The sequence below is a fragment of the Eublepharis macularius genome, chromosome 2, assembly GCF_028583425.1.
Source record: "Eublepharis macularius isolate TG4126 chromosome 2, MPM_Emac_v1.0, whole genome shotgun sequence".
Taxonomy (NCBI): domain Eukaryota; kingdom Metazoa; phylum Chordata; class Lepidosauria; order Squamata; family Eublepharidae; genus Eublepharis; species Eublepharis macularius.
The window spans coordinates 124,641,604-124,662,688 of NC_072791.1; the positions used below are offsets into that span (position 1 = coordinate 124,641,604).

General features: G+C 40.6%; 1 protein-coding gene across 1 annotated transcript in view; it reads left to right on the plus strand.

Annotated features, from left to right (window-relative positions):
• LMO1 (LIM domain only 1) overlaps window positions 1-21,085 on the plus strand; it is a 127,371-nt gene that overhangs the window by 89,907 nt on the left and 16,379 nt on the right. The window contains exon 2 of the mRNA XM_054972017.1: window positions 5,978-6,191. Coding sequence (XP_054827992.1) covers window positions 5,978-6,191 — 214 coding nt within the window. The remainder of the gene's footprint in view (window positions 1-5,977; window positions 6,192-21,085) is intronic.

Consider the following 21,085-nt stretch of genomic DNA (forward strand, 5'->3'; position numbering starts at 1 on the left):
TCTAGGTGTTACTGGGGTTTGTAATGGCTCTTGGGTTAATAATCTGGGGTGGGGGGATTGCTATCTGCTATTCTATCTCTGTCTAATTGGTTTTATTTATTGAACTAGTTTTAAATGGCACAAAAAAAGTTTAAAGTCTAAGACTTTGTAGATGGACTTTAAACTCAGCCCTGAAGAATAAGAAAGCTTTATGAGGAACACTTCTTGTATCATCAGACAGACTTTGGAAAGTGTCATATCCATGCTTGCCCAGCTACATATACAACAATTCTGGTGCCACAGAGAATTAGTGTTCTTTGGGCTGGATCCAGCCAGCTTTTTCGCTTAGTCTCATCCAATTTCCCTCCTTAGTACAGTCCAAGACCCGCATGGACAAAAGCCATGTGTGACAAACATTACCTTTGATGGTCAAAGGGACAACCCCATCCACCTCCCACTTTTCACCAGGGCTGGCAGGATCCAACACTTTACCTGGTATTAAACGATATATCAGCATTTTCCATTTCACGATCATTCTTACATCACATCAGAGTTTCTTAGAGTTGGAAGACACCCAGTAGGCCATTTAATTGAAGACCATGCTGTATGGAAAAATGGGCTGTTAGCTTTATTAGCCAAACTAAAATTATTGAACATCACCAAAGTAAATGTAGTAACGCAAACACAAATGGACTCCTGAGTCCCTTCCAAGCAGATGTAATTGAAAATAATTCCTATTGATTTTAGTGGAACTTTTAGACTAATTTCCTTGGGATCATGCCTAAATATATATGGCTCGCATCATCCAAAAGCAGACAGTGACCGCATGGTATAGTGATGGGATGTTGAACTTGGACCAGGAAGACTTGAGTCAACTTCATGTACACTATGGCGCTAGTTCGATGGCCTTGGGCATGTCAAATATCTTTCAGCCTATCCCACCTTACAAAATTAATGTGAGAATACGATGAGGTACTACTATTCACTACTTTGAGTTATTTGAAAGGAGAAAAAATAAATAACATGGAAGTATCTAGTAGAAGATGCTTTGCAAAGCACATATATGTACCTGCATTTCAGCTCATTGATAATAATTTGAATGTCATTATTGAACATTTGCCTACTTTTGAGAACAGAGCTGTACTTTTGCTTGCTAATAAGAGTTTAGCAAAGTTTTTGTGAAAGATAAGGTGTAAAATAGCTGGAATTAACACTGAAAGTGGGTTTCATGACTTTCGCAAGCTCAGTGAGGAGGGCTCTTTAAACCTCTCAAGGGTTTTTGAATGTTACTTGACCTGTCTCCATAGTGCTAAGACCATTTTGATAACGAATGGATCAATACCTCCCTGGTTGTCTTCAAGTGTCTTAAGTGCTGTTGTTGTCCGCTTGCAGTTCTGACAAAGCAATTATTACTGTAAGAATGGTGGGTTTTATGCGTTGAGCATTTGCTACCCTCAGGTCACCCTTGCTTTTAAGGAAAACAGAAAATTTCACTTAATATAGAAGCACTAACTAGAACCACTATTGTTATGGGTCTGTTAATAATTTCATTATATATATTTTTTCTTGCTTTGGTAGGGGAAAAAAACCCTCCTGTGCTTCAAATTGTCAAGTGAGTTTTCTTTTTACTATCATACTAACAAGAATTTGTTCATCCTGTGCCAAGTGTGTGTGTGCTGGAATTGAACTTTTTTAAATGTAAAAGATCATCTGACCTTTTAAAACATCTATTAAAAGAGGTGAATTTGGGACATTTCACTAAAATATCTTATATATATAGCCCACGGAGCACCACTAAGATATTATTTGAATTGTTTATCCACATGTTTCAGAACAAATCTGTAACATTTTTCCAAAATGATAGGCCTGTATCCTTCCATAAGTGTCCCTAATGGTGTGGGACATCTGTAGAACTGAAATATTCAAAATAGGAATGTATCTTACTTCTACTTGAAGCATGAACAATATTCCTTCCCACCAAAAAAAACTGGAAACCAGCACATTCTATATTGTTTCAGGCCACTGGCACATTTATTGCTGTGCAGATAACTAGTGGCCAGATAATTCATTTAAAATTGTGTCAACTCATTTTGACTCTGTCATTTGCTTCTTGTGTTCAAGTGTGGGAACTTCGGGGTTCATTCAGAACATATGCAGTATCCATTTGGCCCTTTTTCTGCTGGCACCAGCAGACAAATTCTACTTTAGCAAGCTGTGCGAAAGTAGGTTGGTTGCCAAAGGCTGCCAGTTGATCATGATGGCAAGATGATAGCCAAAGCAGTTAAGTGCTGTGGAATCATGGCGCGCACTTGTCTTTCTGGGTTAAGCTATCGGATATAGTGGCCTTGAGTATGAATATCCATCCTCTCTTTCTAGTCATGATGGCTTATATAAACAGGGCCGGTGCCAGGGTTTCTGGCACCTAAGGTGAGATACCTACTTGTGCCCCCCACCCCCCGCTAACCAATTTTTAAAAATAGAAGAAATGTAGGAAAAATGAAAAGCATAAAACTTGAAACTTTTTACATTTTAAATTTAATTTTATTTCTTAACTTAAATTTTAAATTTTAATTTTTTAAATAAGTGTGAGAATAACAACAATCTTTGTTTTTCTTATTGTGAGCAGAAACAGCAACTTGCATTGAGTTTTTGAGCACACCTCCTTTTGTGTGTGTGTGTAAAAAAGTTTCCCTCTCTATTACTTCTCACATCTCTCTGAACCCAGAGACTCTTGGCAGTAGAAGGAAGGCTTCTCTTACAGGGCCTGCTTGGAGGAGAGAGACGTTTGGAAGGGGGAGACTGAGCTGAAGCCTTCTCTTTCTCTCTGACCCTCTCCAAGCCTTAAAATATTGATCACCTTTGTCAGAGATCCCTTTTGGGATCCATGCTCATCCTTCTCCCCCACCCTTGAGTTTGAAGTGAACTGCAGCTGACAGCTAAGCATGTGGTGTATAAACATTGAAATAAACTATTGGGGAAGAGGGGGAAGGTGGGGTGATATATGTAAACTAGGGAATGAGAGAAGAAGGTGATAAAGAGGACGGCGCAGTGTGGGGCACTGCTCTGCTGGAGTGAAGGGGGAGCAGCATTGAGATCGGAGAATAGCAAGGGGGAGGGAGAACGAAAGGGAGAAGGGGGGAGGAAAGTAATAGAATTTAAAACAACAACTTTAAACCCAACAACAGTGATTTGCTCCTACCTGTTGCACAGGGACTGAAAGGGAATTGTGTGTGTCTCACCTCACTTCCTCCTTCCTCTGTGGCAGTGCACACACAACTAGCCACTCTTTCCACCAAAAGCAGCCCCTCCCCCAAAAAGCCTGAAGAAAGGTGAGAAGTAGAATTGATGCCAGCTGGGGAGGGGGAAAGGGATGTACTAAAAGGAATGACAGGGTTGCCTGTTGGAAATAATGGGAGAGGCTTGAAGGCTCATTGGAGAAAATGGGAGCCAGGAATGCCAATTTACTTGCATGGGCTCCATTGAAATGCATTACAACACAAAAAACAGTCCAATAGTGAACTGTGGCTCATGAAAGCTCATACCGTACCACAAATTTTATTAGTCTTATAGGTGTTACTGGACTCTTGCTTTTTTCTACTGCTACAGACAAACACGGCTACCCATCCTGATCTATCAGTACAGGCCCCAGAGTGGAATGACAGTCCCTGGGAGAAGAATCAGTGGACTGGGGACTGGAATGGCAGTGGGTGTGGAATGACAGGGGGTGTCATTCCAGTCCCAGAGCCCTGACCCTATTCCCAGGAGCAGTCATTCCACTCTTTGACTTGTCATTCCAGTCCCTGAGCACAGATTCTGTTCCTAGGGGCTGTCATTCCACTCTGGGGCTGTCATTCCAGTCCAAGAAAACTTCTGCTACTCCCAGGGGCTGTCATTCCATTGTGGTACCTATAATTCCACTCCAAGAATGCTTCTCTACTACCAGGGGCTGTCATTCCTCTATGCAACCTGTCATTCCTTCCCAGAGCACAGATTCTGCTCTGAGGGGCTGTCATTGCACTCTGGGAGTTGTCATTCCAGTCCCAGAACACTTCTGATCCTCCCAGGGTCTGTCATTCCAGTCTGGTGCCTGTCATTCCAGTCCCAGAATGCTGCTTCTACTCCCAGGGGCTGTCATTGCACTGCACTCTGGGGGCTCTCCTTCCAGTCCCAGAGCACTGAGCCTATTCCAAGGACTGTCATTCCACTCTGAAACCTGTCCTTCTGGTCCTGGAGCACAAACTCTATAGCTAGGGACCATCATTGCACTCTGGGGGCTGTCATTCCACTTCCAGAGTATTCCATCTGGTCCCAGAGACCGTTATGGAAAATCCATTCCACATTTTCTTTGCAACTTTTTGTGTGTTGTAATGCATTTCAATGGAGCCCAGGCAACTAAATTGGCATCCCTGGCTCCCATTATCCCAATCCCACTTCCGGCTTGGATTAATGGAGATCTGACGCAGCCTACAACCTGGGCTGACCGAGCCACTGTTTTTACTGGAAAGCGGGGCGCTCCAACGCCCGTTTCCACCCCAACTTCAGGGAGAAGTGGGGCTTGAACGCTACGCACACCCGAGAGAGCGTGATCTCGGTGAAGGAGGGGGTTCTGAATCAAGGACTCCCACCTTGTCACCTTGAGGTCCCCTCGGAGAAGGGTGAGCTACTATCTCTGCAGTGCCTCAGGAGTCATTAAATTGGCATAAGATCCTCATAACCAAGCAACTTTTTTTGTGTTGTGATGCATTTCAATGGAGCCCAGGCAACTAAATTGGCATCCCTGGCTCCCATTATCCCAATGGGCCTTCAAGCCTCTCTTATTATTTCCAATGGGCAATCCCCCTGTCATTCCTTTTAATACATGCGGGGGGGGGGGGAGCAAGAAAGAAAGGAGGGAACAAGGGGGACAAAAGGTCAGATGGGAGCTCGCTGCTCCCCAGCCAGCTAGAGTGTCTCTTGCTCCCGGAAGCTTCACCCAAGGCTTAAATTGAGAGAAAGAGAGGGGGGGGAGGCAGAGAGAGAAATGTCCCTGCTGATGGGGCTGAACTCAAAGCTCCTCAGGCGCTGGCTGAGCAGGAAGACAGGGCTGCCCTTCTGCACTCCAGAAGAAATGCCTTGTGCCAAGAGAGGAGAATTCCTGCATGAGCGCATGGGAGCGCGCACATTGCAGGGAACTCCGTTGGGGGGCCGGCATGGCGCCTCCTTCAGAGTTCAGCACCCAGGGCGGCGGCCGGCTCCGCCTCAGTTGAAGAGCTGACCCTGCTAATAAAGTAAAAAAAAGACTTGTGTGATCAAATAAGATCAGATGCCTTCGGAGGACTAACAGAGAAATACGTTAACAACTCTGTTCCAGAAGGTGTTCCATAGACTTGGGACCATGACTGTCTAAGCCCTGATCCTACCAGCTGTAGTTGTAATTTCTGTAAAGGATGGCATTTGGAGCAAAGCTGTCTCTAGAGAATTTGATGAAGAAGGGGCTTATACTGTGAGAAAGATACACAGGTCCAGGACCATGAATATTCTTTATTGTTCTCTTTTTGCTGTTGACCCTCCAAAGTTATCTTCCTAATGAGCGAAAAGATGAGGTCTGTTTTGTGTGTACAAAGCCAGCTATTCTAAAATTGTCTGAATTTTCTTTTCCTTAATAAGGTTTTTGATAAGTAAGGCCAGCTGGAATTGTAACCAACACTCATTAAACACAGAAAGTAATACAGGGATCAGTTTATTTTTCAGAGTGGAGATTTACTTAAGCAAAATCTGTCGAATAAGCACATTTTATTGCTGGAAAAAATAATTGCTATATCCATGCAACTAATCCCATTGCTTGGACCAGAGTGAAAAAACCTTGGGTTCCCTGCCTACTTTACCAAAAATTGTTTTAGCTCACAAAACAAAGAATCCATAAGCATTCAACACCTGGAATTTTTGTAGAGAGCCTGGAGGATACTTTCCTAGAGGCTCACTGGTAATTTTCTCATTAGTGTGCTTTTTTTGTTTCTAGGCGTGCCAATGCTATCTGTGCAACCAAAAGGGAAGCAAAAGGGCTGTGCTGGCTGCAACCGCAAGATCAAGGACCGATATCTTCTGAAGGCCTTGGATAAATACTGGCATGAAGATTGTTTGAAGTGTGCCTGCTGTGACTGTCGCCTGGGAGAGGTTGGATCCACACTTTACACGAAGGCAAATCTCATTCTCTGCCGCAGAGATTACCTGAGGTAAATGCAGGTCTATGCCAGGGGTTCTGCTTATGTACATCACACAACGGCTGCCTCTTTTTTTTCCTGCTCATTGCTGTATGCCTATATGTATGGAGAACACCTACACTGCAATATCAGCTTGAGGATGTAGTGTTGATACTTGGCATACATTAGTTTCTTGCGTATTTTGATGTGTCCTATGAGATAATTATGCAAACTTTAAAAAAAAAATCCAAAGGGTCTGCTAGGCATTTGCCCTTCTTTCTGGGAATATTCCCAGGGAATAACTAAGTTTTGTCCCTGTCTGTGTCTCCTAACACAGGAAAATGTAAGCAACTGAGGGCCATCCCATAATTGTCTGAATACAGAATATCTGACCATGTGAAGTTAAAATCTGAACTTCAAAGAGGTTTTAATCTTCCAGGATGAGGGGAGATTCCATAGTTGAAGGATCTCCAGTTGGGCTGTTTACTTCTCCCAGTTGTAAACGGAGGGAGGGGGCAAAGCAATACATACGTCTTCGTCCTTGGACAACCCAAGTAGATCTTAAAAGGTAGCTTTGGATAGTCAGCTAGTAAACGTAACGTAATAGAACTGAATTTTGGTCATAATACAGCACTGAGATATTTGAAACTGAATTCAGATTCCTTATTTGGAACACAATTGGATAAGATGAAAGCTCCATATGTTATTCAAGGATGTAAGATGTGCTCAATCAATAAGCATCTAGCTGCTAGAGGGTACATACTTAATTTGTATTCATTGGTTATGTTATGCTGATTTACACCGGTTTGTTTCTGTCCTTTGAGAACATCAAATTTAATATTAGGTGTCTGGTGAGGTAGGGATAAGCAGGCTGAATAGTAGTGTTCTTGACTGAAGATATAGGAAGGAAATGGTCTGAGAGATTAAAGTAGTCCATCGTGAGAAGAATGCATTAGAAAGGTATGATGGCATTTGAAGATGATGGAAGTGAAAAATCTCTATAGAGCTCTAAACTAAAGGATATAATTGGACTATGAAACCAGGATATGTAAGCAAGGGCTCCAGTTAAATATTATAACGAAGTATTGCCATGTAACATATAGTTAGATCCTATCTTTATCTAGATGTGGGATCTGTATTTGTTGGTAGAAGAGAGTTTCCCCAGATTTTCCTGTGAATCAGCAAGACGTTTTATAGTAATCAGTTTTTCAATTGTATGCCATTGGCTCTTCACAGAACAATTCCTAAATTGTATGTGCGTGTGTGTTATATGCCATCAAGCAGCCTCTGACCTATGGCAACCCTGTGAATGAAAGACCTCCAAAACATCCTGTCATTAACAGACTTGCTCAGATCTTGCAAACTGGGGGATGTGGCTTCCTTTGCTGAGTCGAGCCATCTCGTTTTGTGTCTTCTTCTTTTCCTACTGCCTTCCACTTTCCCTAGCATTATTTTTTCCAGAGTCTTGTCTTCTTAAGATGTGACCAAAGTACAATAGCCTCAGTTTTGTCATTTTATTCTAGGGAGAATTCAGGCTTGATGTGATCTAAAACTCATTTTATTTGTCTTTTTGGCCATCCATGATATCTGCAAAATTCTCCTCCAGCACCGCATTTCACATGAATCAATTTTCTGCTGTCAGGTTTTTTAATTGTCCAACTTTTACATCCATACATAGTATTGGTGAATATCATAGTTTGGATTATCTTGATCTTGGTCCCCACAGAGACATCTTTACCTTTAAGGATTTTTTCTTGTTCCCTCATGGCTGCTTTTTCAAGTCTCAGTCTTCTAATTTCTTGGTTGAAGTCTCCCTTTTAGTTGATGTATAAGCTAGGGAATAGAAAATCTTGAACAATTTCAGTTTTCTCATTATCAGTTTTAAAATTGTGTAATTCCTCAGTAGTAATTACTTTTGTCTTCTTGATGTTCAGCTGTAATCCTGCTTTGGTGCTTTCTCCTTTAACCTTCATCAGTAGTCATTTCAAGTCTTCACTATTTTCTGCTAATAATGTGGTGTCATCTGCATATCCCAAATTGTTAATATTCCTCCCACCAATTTTCACTCCACCTTCTTCTAGATCTAATCCAGCTTTCCTTATGATATACTCTGCATAAAGGTTGAAAAAGTAGGGAGATAATACACATCCTTGTCTGACACCTTTGCCAATTGGAAACCAGTCTGTTTCCTTATTCTGTCTAACAGTAGCCTCTTGTCCAGAGTACTGGTCGTGCATTAGATCAGTCAGATGTGGTGGCACCCCCATGATTCTTGTTAAGATTTTGATGGATTCTGTTTCTGTAGCTTGAAATAGCTCTATTGCTGTCCTATCTGCTCCAGGTGCTTTGTTTTTCCCTATTGCTTTGAATGCAGTTTTCATTTCACTTTCTAAAATTTTTGGTTCTTTGTCAAAAGATTCTTCTTTCAAGATAAAATTGTATGAGACATACAAATTTTCAAATCTCCAAACAAAGGAGAATTAAACCCACTGTTTTAGCAAACAATTAAAATATGATATTGTCCTAGCAGTGATACGTTGAATGACTTACTTTTATTTAATACTGATTTGAATGAATATTACTGAAATCAGTGGAGCTTTTACCAATCTATCTGCTTATTTATATAATTCTTGTGTGTTCGTACATGCATGTGTGTGTGTGTGAAAGAGAGAGAGGGAGGGAGAGAAAGAATCCACTGCATGCTCATGTCTGAAGAAAAGAGATCTAACTCTCAAAAGCTTATAGTCTGAAAATCTTGTTGATCTCTAAAGTGCTACTGAACTCAAATCCTTCCATTCAACTTGACAGTGATATTTTCTTTGTGACTTACAGCAAAGCAAGGGAAGGTGGACATAGCAGAGAAAAGCAGAGCTGTGTATTTTGACAGTACTTCCAATATCTGACATGGCCCTGTATGCCAAATAGGGGTTGAAATGCCACCATAGGAAATAAAAAGATATATTCTTAAGGATAACATAGAGATTTAGATTAGCAGGTAAATATGATCATTGATATTTGATGTTTAAGTGTCCGAACAAAGTTAGTATTGATATTAAAAAAAAAAAGTAACAGCTAGGAAGCACAAGGCAGCTTGCCTCACAGCTTCTTGAGTGTTCTGTTATATATAAACTTTTAAAGGAGGCATTAATAGTCCTGGTGCTAATATTCAACAAGACAGGAGAGTATCTAGTGTGACAGTTATTGATTTTGATGACCTGGTAACATTCCATATTTATGGTGAGAATCAAGATGCAGTGAAGAAAACTAGGTAACAAACATAGCAAGGTTAAGCTATTGTGCCATGGGTTAAGTGGAATCTGCGTCAATAAGAACAACTCAAGTTTTCTGTGGCAATTTCTGCTAAGGGAACCAACAGCCAGTCACTGTGGTTGGGAGACTCAGTCCTCTCACACTCTAGGTCTTCATCTTCTCACAAGCTGGACTAGATAACAACAATAACATCTAATTTATATACCACCTTTCAGAACAACTTAATGCCACACTCAGAGTGGTTTACAAAGCATGCTATTATTATCCTCACGACAATCACCCCATGAGGTGGGTGGAGCTGAGAGAGCTCTAATAGAGCTGTGACTAAGCAAAGGTCATCCAGCTCACTTCAAGCGGAGGATTGTGGAATCAAAACCAGTTCTCCAGATTAGAGTCCTGCTGCTCTTAACCACTACACCAAATTGGCTCTTTATGAGAATTTCTTAGCCTCTTCTTAAGGAATGTAGAAATAGTTCTTGCATTTCTGTTCTTCCATATATTGTTTTTATAAGTCACAAAGAAAAAAAAACCCAAATTCCTGATGTATGTATAAATGAATGATATTAATCACAGAGAATGACTCAAAGTGTAAAACGTATACAAATACTTAACACCGTAATGTGATAAACATATGAACATCGTTCCAAGTGCAGAGCAATTGCAGTACAAGTAAATAAAACAATACAGTACAATTGCGCAAAACAACTGACCATCTGCTGACTTATTAAGTTCGATATCTTCTTCAGAATTGCTTAAACATTTGCAGTCTGATCTTGTGCTGATCTTGTAGTCAGTCTGTGAAAAACAAAAGTAAAATTAAATTGAGGGAATTTTTGGAGTCAGCTCTCAGTCTTCTGTTATTAGCCAATTTAGACCTCAATCAGCTTTTATTCCCTCTACTCAGAATCACAATTTGAAAGAGTTATAATGAGAGATATTGAGAAATTGGAAAAAGAACTCTCACATACCTGGAATAACGTATCATGTAAACAACATCTTATTCTGTGGAATAAGGATGCCTCTATTGTTATCAAGTCAGTGATAATTCAGAACACTGTGGATTATGTTAAGGAAGTTCACAGGCAACTCTCTGACGGAGCCTTTTACAAACCTATTCAATGGGATTCAACGAGGAATATTCTTTTTGTGAATAAAATTGTTGTTTATGAGGGCTTTAGAAAATCTGGAATTAAGTTTTTGAAAAAGTCATTTTTCACTTAAAACCCCACAATATGGCAAACCACTTTTTAAATAGTTTCTCTCAGTCCTCCGACCCTTTCCCAGTGCCGTTGCCAACCTCAAAGAGTTGAGAAGATGTGGCAAGTGCTGACTGCTGACAGCAACGGCTACTATTTCCAGAGAGTGATGAGTGTGTGGGAACAACCCCAACAACACAGGGCACTATGCTTGACAAATACCTACCCTGGTGGTTTGCCCCTCAGCCAGCAGGAGGTGGCAAGTGGAAAAGTGCATGTTCCCGGCCAGTTTGTAATGACATCATTTCCAGAAGTGAGGTCATCACACTGGGAAAGGGAGTGCTCTTGCGTTTTGAAAAGAGCTGATTAATCTACAATTATTCTCAAACCATGGCCCCAAACAGGCTGATTGAGTAAATGAGCACAGTCCTGGAGTGCGGTTAGAAGAAGGGAAGAAGCAGGAGGAGGAGGCAGCATGACCCCTGAACTATGGACTGGAGTGCACTGTTCTTTCTTATGCAAAGGGAAGTCCAGAAAAGTTCCTGCAACCTTCCCCATATGCTAACTTCCTCTACCATGCCACCATTCATACTGCTAGCAGAATCTCCCCCTCCAAATATAGTATCTGATTCTGCTACAACAGAACACACAACAACAAAATGAAAATTGCATACAAATACCAAGACAAAATCTATTATCTGAATCTGATCTAAATCTATCTAACAAACCTTACATTTGTGACTGATATACTCGCCAAGAGGTCCAAACTTAATATAAAATTTCCCAATTAATCTGCAGTCTAGTTTTATTCCTAATACATCCTAAGGGGTAAAAATTAGGGATATGCACTAAAAAAATCGATATTTTCAAAATTCAGGTATAAGATACTTGGGTGTCTGGAAGGCCATATATATCGGTATTCCTGATATTCAGGTCCTTAAATACTGATTTGGTATTAATATCCAGGTTTTTTCCAAAATCACCATTATTCCCTATGGGGCAATCTTGGGGGGGGGGCAGTTCTGGAGTGGCAGTTTTTGGTGCAAATGACACCAAAATTTCTGCCAAATAATGGCCGACTGTTCTCTAAAGATCTTCCAAATTTCAAATAGATTGGGTCAATTGTCCATTGTTTAGTATGGGGAAAAAATCCAGGACAAAAAAGCCAGTGCCAAACACAAAAAGAGCAACTCCTGACCTAAAGCCTTCCCAAAAAAAACTAACAAAACTCAACAGAATCAGAGAGAATGCCAACAAAAACAGCCTGGTAGCAGAACACAGGCACTGCTGAAGCTGCAGCCATCTGCAGCAGCTTTTCCCCTTCACTTTTGGAGGTTTCCTGGGCAAAAGGAGGGAGAAGGGATTGGCAGCAAGTTAGGGAGAGCTCAACTGTTTGTCCAATCATGACGAATTACTAATGTGGCCCATGAGAGAATTGTCATGATTAGACTGTCCAATCACAATTATTCTCTCATGGTCTGTAGTCTTTGGCGGACAGCCAGCCCTCACTCCACTGCAATTTTAGCTTATTTGCTCCAAAGACAACCCCTCTGCTCCCCCACCCCAACATTTCTCCCATAGGGAATAATGGACACAGTTAACTTCCACATGTTCTTGGATTTATCCAAGAATGCTAATACTGGTCTATTTAAGAATCCTGGGTTTGATTGAGATTCCTAAATATAACCAAAAATACTGATAAGGTATTTTTCAAGTATCTTTTCACACCAGAAATACTGAATTGCAAACCCTTAGTAGAAAGAGAATCAAATGTAGAAAGAGACACGGAGAAGACACAGCATACAAACCAAATGGTCAGGAGACTGCAGAGGGGTTATATAAGCAGCTACTCCTGCCTTTCAGTTGGAAAGGACCTATGTGAAAGTACCATGTCTGTGCCTGTTTCAGGATTTCATAAGTGCAGACAGACATCACTCACAGGCTTTGCTCTCTCCCAGTTCCCCCTACCCTTGGCAAAACCAAGGCAACCCCAATCAGGGGACACTGAGCTCTGTGCCCCCACCACCTTTGGTGCCAGGCTGTCTGGGTAATGTTTCTCAAGAAGCCAAGCCAAGCTCTCTGAGGAGCAGTTTTCACTTTCCTTCCCTTGCAAGCAGCCTAGGCTGTTTTCTCTGGGCATCAACAGGACTTTGAATATTAGGAATTATTAAGAATATCTGGGACTAAACTTGAGATTCAGAATTATTTGTAACTATTCTAAATATAGCATTATCAAGTGATTCTGAATATTTCCAAGTCTAAATTGCACACCCTTGATAAATACTGCTAAAACAAATCTCTAAAACAATTAGAATAAGCCTCCTTCTCACATTACACAAGCTGTTTTAAAACATTAAAGTGTGAATGAGGCAAGTACATGTGATTACATCTTTCTGTTTGTGCACTCAATAGAAAGCCCAGCTTTGTGTGACAGGACCTGCAGTGCTGCAGACACTTTTCATTAAAGTCACACTTTTATTGTCTGTTAGCTTCCATGGTTTGGCATAACAAGGAATCAGAACTGAACTGTTACCACTGGCAGTACTGCCCGCATCTGCTTGCTTGTAAAAATATGGAAAGAAGAAAAGCCATGCGGCAACAATCTGTGACAAAAACTCGTTTATGGGGCAAATTATTCTTGTGTATGAACAAGTGACCAGTTGAGTTCAATTGTGACCAAAGCAAACAAGATTGTTTGGTGTCATGGCTTGACCAGTTCCACTGGGGTCGACTCTTCAGATGATGAGGAGTCCCTCTCAGGGCCTGATATCTCTGAGGCACAGCCCCCTCTGAGCACACTGCTCAGAACCTCATGATCCTGCCACAGCAACTAGTTGTGATTAACCCTGCCCCCTGTAAGCCAACAGACCAGGGACCACCTGGAAAAGCCTGTGCCCTGTCAGCAGCTTATGATGGCCTGCAGCTGCTCCAGGAACTGTGCCAAGTTCCTGCACTCATAGAAGTTCCTTCAGAACTTAGGGATCAAAGATGAAGGAGAACCAGGCAGAGACAGTGACCCAAAGAAGGAATACCTTCTGCCTTTCTTCAGTCTCTCACAGGAAGGAGATGAAATGTAGTAGTTCTTGACAGGAGCCAGGACTTTAACCAGGTTATCAGAAAGGCTAGCAGTCCGAGCTTCTTATATAAGCTTGAGGAAGTATGGATGCTTCACTGGTTCAGCAGCTCCTATAAAGCTTTCTGTTGTTGCCTTTACTTCTGCCTGCTTGCTTCCATACCCTGCCTCATGTCTACTCTGCCCTACTCTTGCCTGCCTTGTACCTGTCCTGACTCCTGCAGCCTATCTACCTGCCCATGACTGCTGCCTGCTGACCTCAGGAAGACCACTGGCTGTCTGCTGCAAAACCAGAGGCTTGGATTGCCAAATGGGAATTTGTAAATGTTAAGAATGGTTCCCTAGTAAAGCTATTACAAGGCTAGGGCTTCCTATTCTGAGATTCCTTCCTTTAAAATACTCTAGAAGCAGATCAGAGTGGAGGGGGAGGATCCGTTCCCTAGTGTATCCTGCACACCAGTTGAGTAATGCCTCTGATAGCATTATGAGGAAATGACTGACTCTGTCATCCCTAAGCAAGACTATGAAAGCTATGCTTGCTGTCAAATGTGGGTATGCCGTGTCACAATGATAATGGTGTCACAGTGTTAGGATTAGCACTGTGGTACTGCTAACATAAGGGGACTGGTAGACTATCACATAAGAACATTACTTTTCCTCTCATTTCCCTGTCACACTATTCACAAGAGCTGAGCAGACATTTAAAACCCATTCTGCTGTACAAAATCTTCCACTGAAGACACTGTTGTATAATGTGGTGAAGAAGAATTAAATTATATTATCTGCAACTTTAAAAAGTAAAGCCCCCCTAAAACATGGTAACTGAACTGAGGTTGTCTAGTAAAAGAATTTTTGCACTCAGAAGACATAAAGTGATAGCACTTGGTTTGTTAGTTGACTTTTTATTATTTCCTAAAGCCTTGTGATTAAGTGAAAAGCTTGCGTGGACTAAATCTTGCAGTCGTTTGATGTTCTAACCTGCCTCTGGCACATTCAGACTTGCTGTTTTGCTGCTGATAATTTTTAAACACTCCAAAGAGACCTCTACTCTGTGCGTGTGTGTGTTTGCATAGCATTTGTAAAACTCAAATTTTGTGTTAATGCAAGTTGGAGTAGTTATATCTCAGGTGTTTAGAATCTCACACTATATAATAATATTATGACCTGAAATCTCGATTCTGTGATTGAAGTACTCCAAATTGTGTAACTTTGTTACAATTACATACATTTTAAATCATTTTTTTTTCAAAAGAAATGGGTTGGGACTCTGGCAGACCTGGGAACGTATGGGGAGTATGATTCCAAAAACAAAGTTATTCCATCCTTGGTGATTAAAAGCTGTACTGAGATTTCTAGTTATTTGTCTCTGAAACTAGGCATGGTCTTTCATTCTTCCAGTTTCCATATCCAATACTTGAGAATGGGTTCCTTCTAGCTGGCCCAGCCTTCTCATGCATGAAGGTGGAAAAAGGTAGCCCTGAAAAAGGCTTTTAAGATTTTCAGTGTCCTACTGAATGATAAATACAGTGAGTACAAGGTTCTTTACTAGAGGCATGAACGGAGAAGAGCTTGGTACCAAGCTACACAAGGGTGCTGGGATGAACCATATGGATCATTCATCTGAAAGCACAATAATATCCCAAACAGAGCTATGATTTTACAGCTGTCCATGTATTTGTTTTGCTTCACTTATTATAGGTTAGTTGTCAAACAAAGAAGCCACTGCATGTAGCATGTGTATGTTCTGTCAGTAACAGATCACCATCAAATAACTTTCTGAACAACACTTGCTTTTTGATATTATTTAACTAAAAAGAGACTTACTTTGGAGAAGGAAGGTAAGTTTTCATCTTTAAAGATATTTAGCATAAATATGTCAAGTTGTGAATATAGGGCAGAAAGGCAGGGTATAAATTCTGTAAATAAACACATAAATAGATATAGAAAGGTAGCACCTGAATCTGATGCCATCTGTGGTTTGTGCCTATTGATCAGAGTAGAAAAGTATAAAAAGTATCTAGAAATAAGTCACCCTGTACAATAGAGTACAAGCAACTTCTAACAAGATACTGCACTTTCTTGATACTACTATGTATTGTATGCTGTACTGTTAAGTTTGCAAATATTTATGCAAACAGCTTGAGGAACATCTAGAGCTTTTGGATAAGTAAACCATTATAAGAGGGTGGTTTTTTGTTTCTATAGGTAGATAGGGACCAAGATGAAGGATACAAAATAAAATTTGTTTAATTGAAGTTTGGACTACCAAGGCTCATGTTTTGAGGATACTGTGAAATACTAAAATCAGCATTGGCATCACACATCTATTCCACTAGTTAATCCATCTGTTTTAACAATGCTTTTCATTCCCACATCAATTCCTACATTAGATGTTCCAATAAATAGTTTCCTCATAATGTAATGTGTCTAAATGCTCTTTTTTAGAGTTACATTGCTGTGTTGAAAAAAACATCTGAAATACCTAATGATAAAATATCTTGTCATTAATCTATACAAGTATGCCTTGGTAACGTCTAACATTATTATGTAGAAATGGTCTGATTTAAAACAGTTAATATCTGCGGGATCTCTGTGCTACCAGGCTGCTAAAAATGCAGTTGGGATATTTATGGAGTGTCAGGAGAAAATTTGACGGAAAATGGTTAAGTTCAGAACATAAGATGATATTGTGAACATGATGCAAGATCAGTCCTACGGGTGCCTCTTAGGGGTGGTACATTCTCTTAAGCACATATATTTTTGATGACAATACATGGGTGTTCCACAATTGATGTTTTATCTATAAATCCTAATAGTAGTTCATTCCTTATCTAGGTTTAATGTACACAATCATGAAAGGAAAGGAGATGTTCTGTGACTCACATGGACTTTACCAACAAGATGAGATATGATTTTATTCAAATTATTACAAATATTGAAGGAATTCTGTGCATGTGATTGAACAAAAATCATTGCTTATCATTTTTCTCCATCTGTTCATTTAGTAGACATTGTGACTCAATTATAAACTGAAATTTTATTGTTCTTATTTATTATATGTCATTGTAATGAGATGTATCACTTTTTTTGGTTCTGGAACTCTGATTACTGTGTCATATTTCCATAGCTCTTCTTCTATACACAATATAAAATATAGATGACTTATAGAAGGGTACAAGTTGTTTGAGTTTCAAATAACGCATTTAGTCTTTATAAGGAACAGGTTTACCTCAGCTACTTTTCAGCGTTTTATTGTCAACAGTATTAAGCACTATACAGATCAGAGGACCAGTAAAGTCCTCAGTTTACATCCGCTGCACATGATAGCAATGGGAAAAGCAGTCAGATATTGAGTAAAAGTTCCCTTTAGGGAGCAATCAAATGACAGTGATAGGGTGCAGAACGTGAAACTAAAGAAAATAACATATGAAGTTCCCTAAGACTCAGGGCCAAGCTACAAGTGACAAATGACACTTGAACAGCAAGTGGATCGAGTGGAGAGCAAGTGGAGGGCAAGTGAACAGGGAGGAATACACTTGCCGTTCAAGTGTCATTCATCACTTGTAGTTTGGCCCTAAGTCATACTGTAGGTTCATCTAGCCTGGTAATGGGGGGCTCATTCACTGGCATCTCCAGTTAAAAAGTAAATGTGGTAAATGTTGGGAAAGAACTTTTTCTGTTTGGAAAGCCACTGCCTGTCAGAGTAGACTATACTTAATTAGATGGACAAATGATCAGACTCAATATAAGGCAGCTTCATACATTTGTCTTGTCTTTATCTTCCAAGGCCTCTTTTCCTTGCTAACTGAAATCCTTTATCTGGAGATGCCACGGATTAAATCTCATGAAAAACAGGTGATCTGCCACTATACTGAGAGTTTTCAGATGGGAATTTGAAGGAAAGGGAAGACCAGCTAAGAACTGGAACACATTATGCATTCCAGCCTTTGGGATTGTCCTAAAATGGTTTCCCATGATGAATCATCCCTGCCCTGCCTCTCAGAATTCTTCTCACATAGGTGCTGTAGTCCTCTTTCTTATTCCCAGCAATCACAGCACAAAGATTCCTGACAACCAGTGGGAAAGATGGGGGGGCATAAAATGTTGCTGACATCACTACACCACTTCCAGGTACAACATAGAAGTGATGTACCAGCACAGAGTCCAACAGCATTTAATTTTTTTCTCCCACTATTAGCCTGTGCAGACAACAGAAGCAATTTTCTGGAGGCAACCCTACTCAGTCACAACTGGGTAGTAGCTAACTGTACGGTGAATATTTTATATTGTACTTGGGGCAATAATTGTCCCAGGAAAGCCACAGGGACATCATTCCATGTGGAAACCCATAATGTGTACATCAGTTCTAATGAGAAATGGGGGTGCTTCAGTGATTATCAGCTTGGTGGAAGGCACAGAATTGAAAGTGAGAGAAGAACACAAGTTTAAAAACAAGCTTATTTTCATGGAATCTGAAGATCAATTGAAACAAAGAAATGGACATCTAATAAGCTTTGATAAAGAATAAATGAACATTGCTTTGAGGATCCTCTGTGCTCATCATGCAGCCTATTTTTAACACTTTTTTCAACAAACTTGGACAATAGGGTTGCCAGGTCCCTTAACCTACCAGCAAGAGGGAGGGACCTTTGCATGCATGCACTCCCAGCAAGTGTAGTGACATCACTTCCAGAAGTGATGTCATCACGCTGGCAGCAGGCATACTCCTGCCCTTCCCACTTTCAGAAGTGACATCATTGCACCCATGGGGAGAGTGCCAGCTGCGCCCTGGCCCACAAGGATTCTTGCCTCCTGGGCCCATTCCTCAGGGACTCCCCCCCCCCACTGGTCAGGGGAGTAACGGTGGAAGGGGGCAGATTCTGGAAGCAGAGGATCTCTTGACTACATTGGGGGATCTGGCAACCCTATTGGGCAAAGATATATGACTGGGATGTATTTAGGATGTGGCCTCAGCTCTGCAAATGTGCAAAGTGTTGGACAAAAGATTGTTATTAGAGAAGCTGCCTTCAACAGTCATGCCACATAAGCGTGCTTCTTTTATTCCATTTTCTCCCATCAATTCATTCATATTCGCTGCTGGTCCTCTGTGCCAATTAGCTTTAATTTTTACTATACACAATGACATCAACAGCCAATGAGATTCTAAGCTTGCAGGATTTTAGTGTGCCTATAAACTATAGAAAATTGTCCTTGGCTAAACTCCTGCTTTCAGATTGGCTGACGACAATAGACATGGTTAAGTTCAGAGTAAGAGCCATTAAGCATAATTACTACCACAGGGTAAAAGTTTAATTGTGTTAAATTTTAAATCTGCATAGCCTAAGCTTATTTACAAGCTGGCTAGGCCCTCCTGTTACATAAGGGGAAATAAATCTGTGCTTAAAAAATTGCTACTTGCCAACTTTTATTTTACCAAAAGTTTTTAAAAAGCTGACAAAAGCCTCCCTTGTCTCTGACTCATTCCTTCCTGTTGGAATCATGCTAGCTAAGCACTGAGGATCTTATGATACACTGCCTAATAAGTCTGAACCTTCAGTAGATATAGAATGACAAGATTTCATTTCCTATGAAAGAAGGGCCATAGAGATGGAGGCACCCCCACCCACCCCACTTTGGTTTGATTCCCACCCACCCCTGTAAATTTAAGAAATAAAGATTTTTGTTGCTGAAAAGAATTCCAACCCCTTCATCTCTCCCTGCCACATTCAATATCCTTTAGGTAAGGAATACGATAGTCTTGTTATCAAAAAGCAAATGCATTTGTTGGTGGGAAATACTCATTGTCTTCAGGGGTATAGCAACATTCAAGTCCATTAACACCTTAAAGGCCAACAAGACCTTCAGGATATAATTTTTCAAGAGTCAAAGCTCCGTTCATCAGTTGCAAGAGGGTATAGAAAACCAGGGGAAACATGCTCCTAACTCACTTTGGGATACATGTGAATGGCCCCTCTATTATTAAAAAATGGTGGCTATTTTCTGGATGCTTCCGTACACACTTTTTTTTTAATCTATGGGGCAGAAGCAGCCTTAGATAAGAGTAGGATTGCATTCCATTAGCAAACCCATCTTCATGTACTGCAGCACTCTGTTTCCAACAGAGCATCAAGTCTATGAGAGGCTCATGGTGGTGTTGACCTAGCATCTTATACACAGGTATGTGCAATGCTGGTAAATGTGGACATTCAATGTAGTTATAGCTGATAGATTTATCTCTTCCCTGAATTTGTCTAATTCTGTTTTGAAACCATCAAATTGGTGGCCTTCATTGTATCTTGTAATAATGCACCCGCTGCATTCCTCAGATGGCCTTCTCCTTGTTGTGCCCTCCATTTGGATTGTTTGTTTGTATAGCAACATCCAGACTTCCTCCATGGTAGGTCCAGTCCTCTGGAATGGACTACCAGAGGGGGTGGGAAGGGTGCCTTTACTGGCTACATTTGGGAATGTATGGAAGAGAGTTCTATTTCAGAGTGCACTTGGTTGAACTGTTTCAGAAGGTTCGGCTGTGTGTGTTTTTATTTTGTAATGGACTCTTACATTTTAAGTCTTTGTATTATTAGTCATCTTGAGTCTAAGAAAATATGGTGGGAAATAAATAAATGTGTAAGCTACTTGGGGTTGTGGGAGTGGTTCCTGGAAGACCAAAATAAACAAGCAAACAACAGCTACAGTCCAAAGAACACTTTCCTGGGAGTCAACCCCCTTGAATAAAATGAGACTTACTTTTAAGTAGACACACTTAGGATTGTTTCCATTTGTTGAAGAATAATTTCTTGTTTTCTACTCTGATGCTCATCTCTTTGAAAGTCAGGAGTAATTGTTCAGAAACAATACCTGCATCTACCAAAAAACTCTTTCTAGACTAGAAGGAGACATGGCTGTTCAAGAGATGCAGTTTCTGTTCCTGTCTGGTATTTTTGACAACAATCTTGATATTATTAAACACCCCCTTCACCCAGTTGCTCTTTGAAATTTCTTACAGTCCATTTTGAAATACAAGTAACTGCCCAGGTTTATGTCTTTGCCTAAAAAGCCAATTCAGTCTAGAGTGAGTGAGAAATGTCCATATGCTGAAGAGTGGAAAGGAATGTTCAAGGCAGAGAACAAGATTAGCACACAGACTAGCTGGGAGCTATATTTGTTACAGACATTACAAAGCAACATGATTTCAGCTGGACAGAACGTAAACCTTAAATCTTATGCAAACATTCAAAGCTGTTTAACACTGTCATACCCCCCAAAGCCCCTGGAAGGAGGCAGGTGAATCCAGTACCAAATACATTTTTCATGTTCCTTAAACTGACTGTTTAAATAGTTAAGTGAACATCTGTCTAAACTTCCCATCATTTCCATTTAGAGAAGCC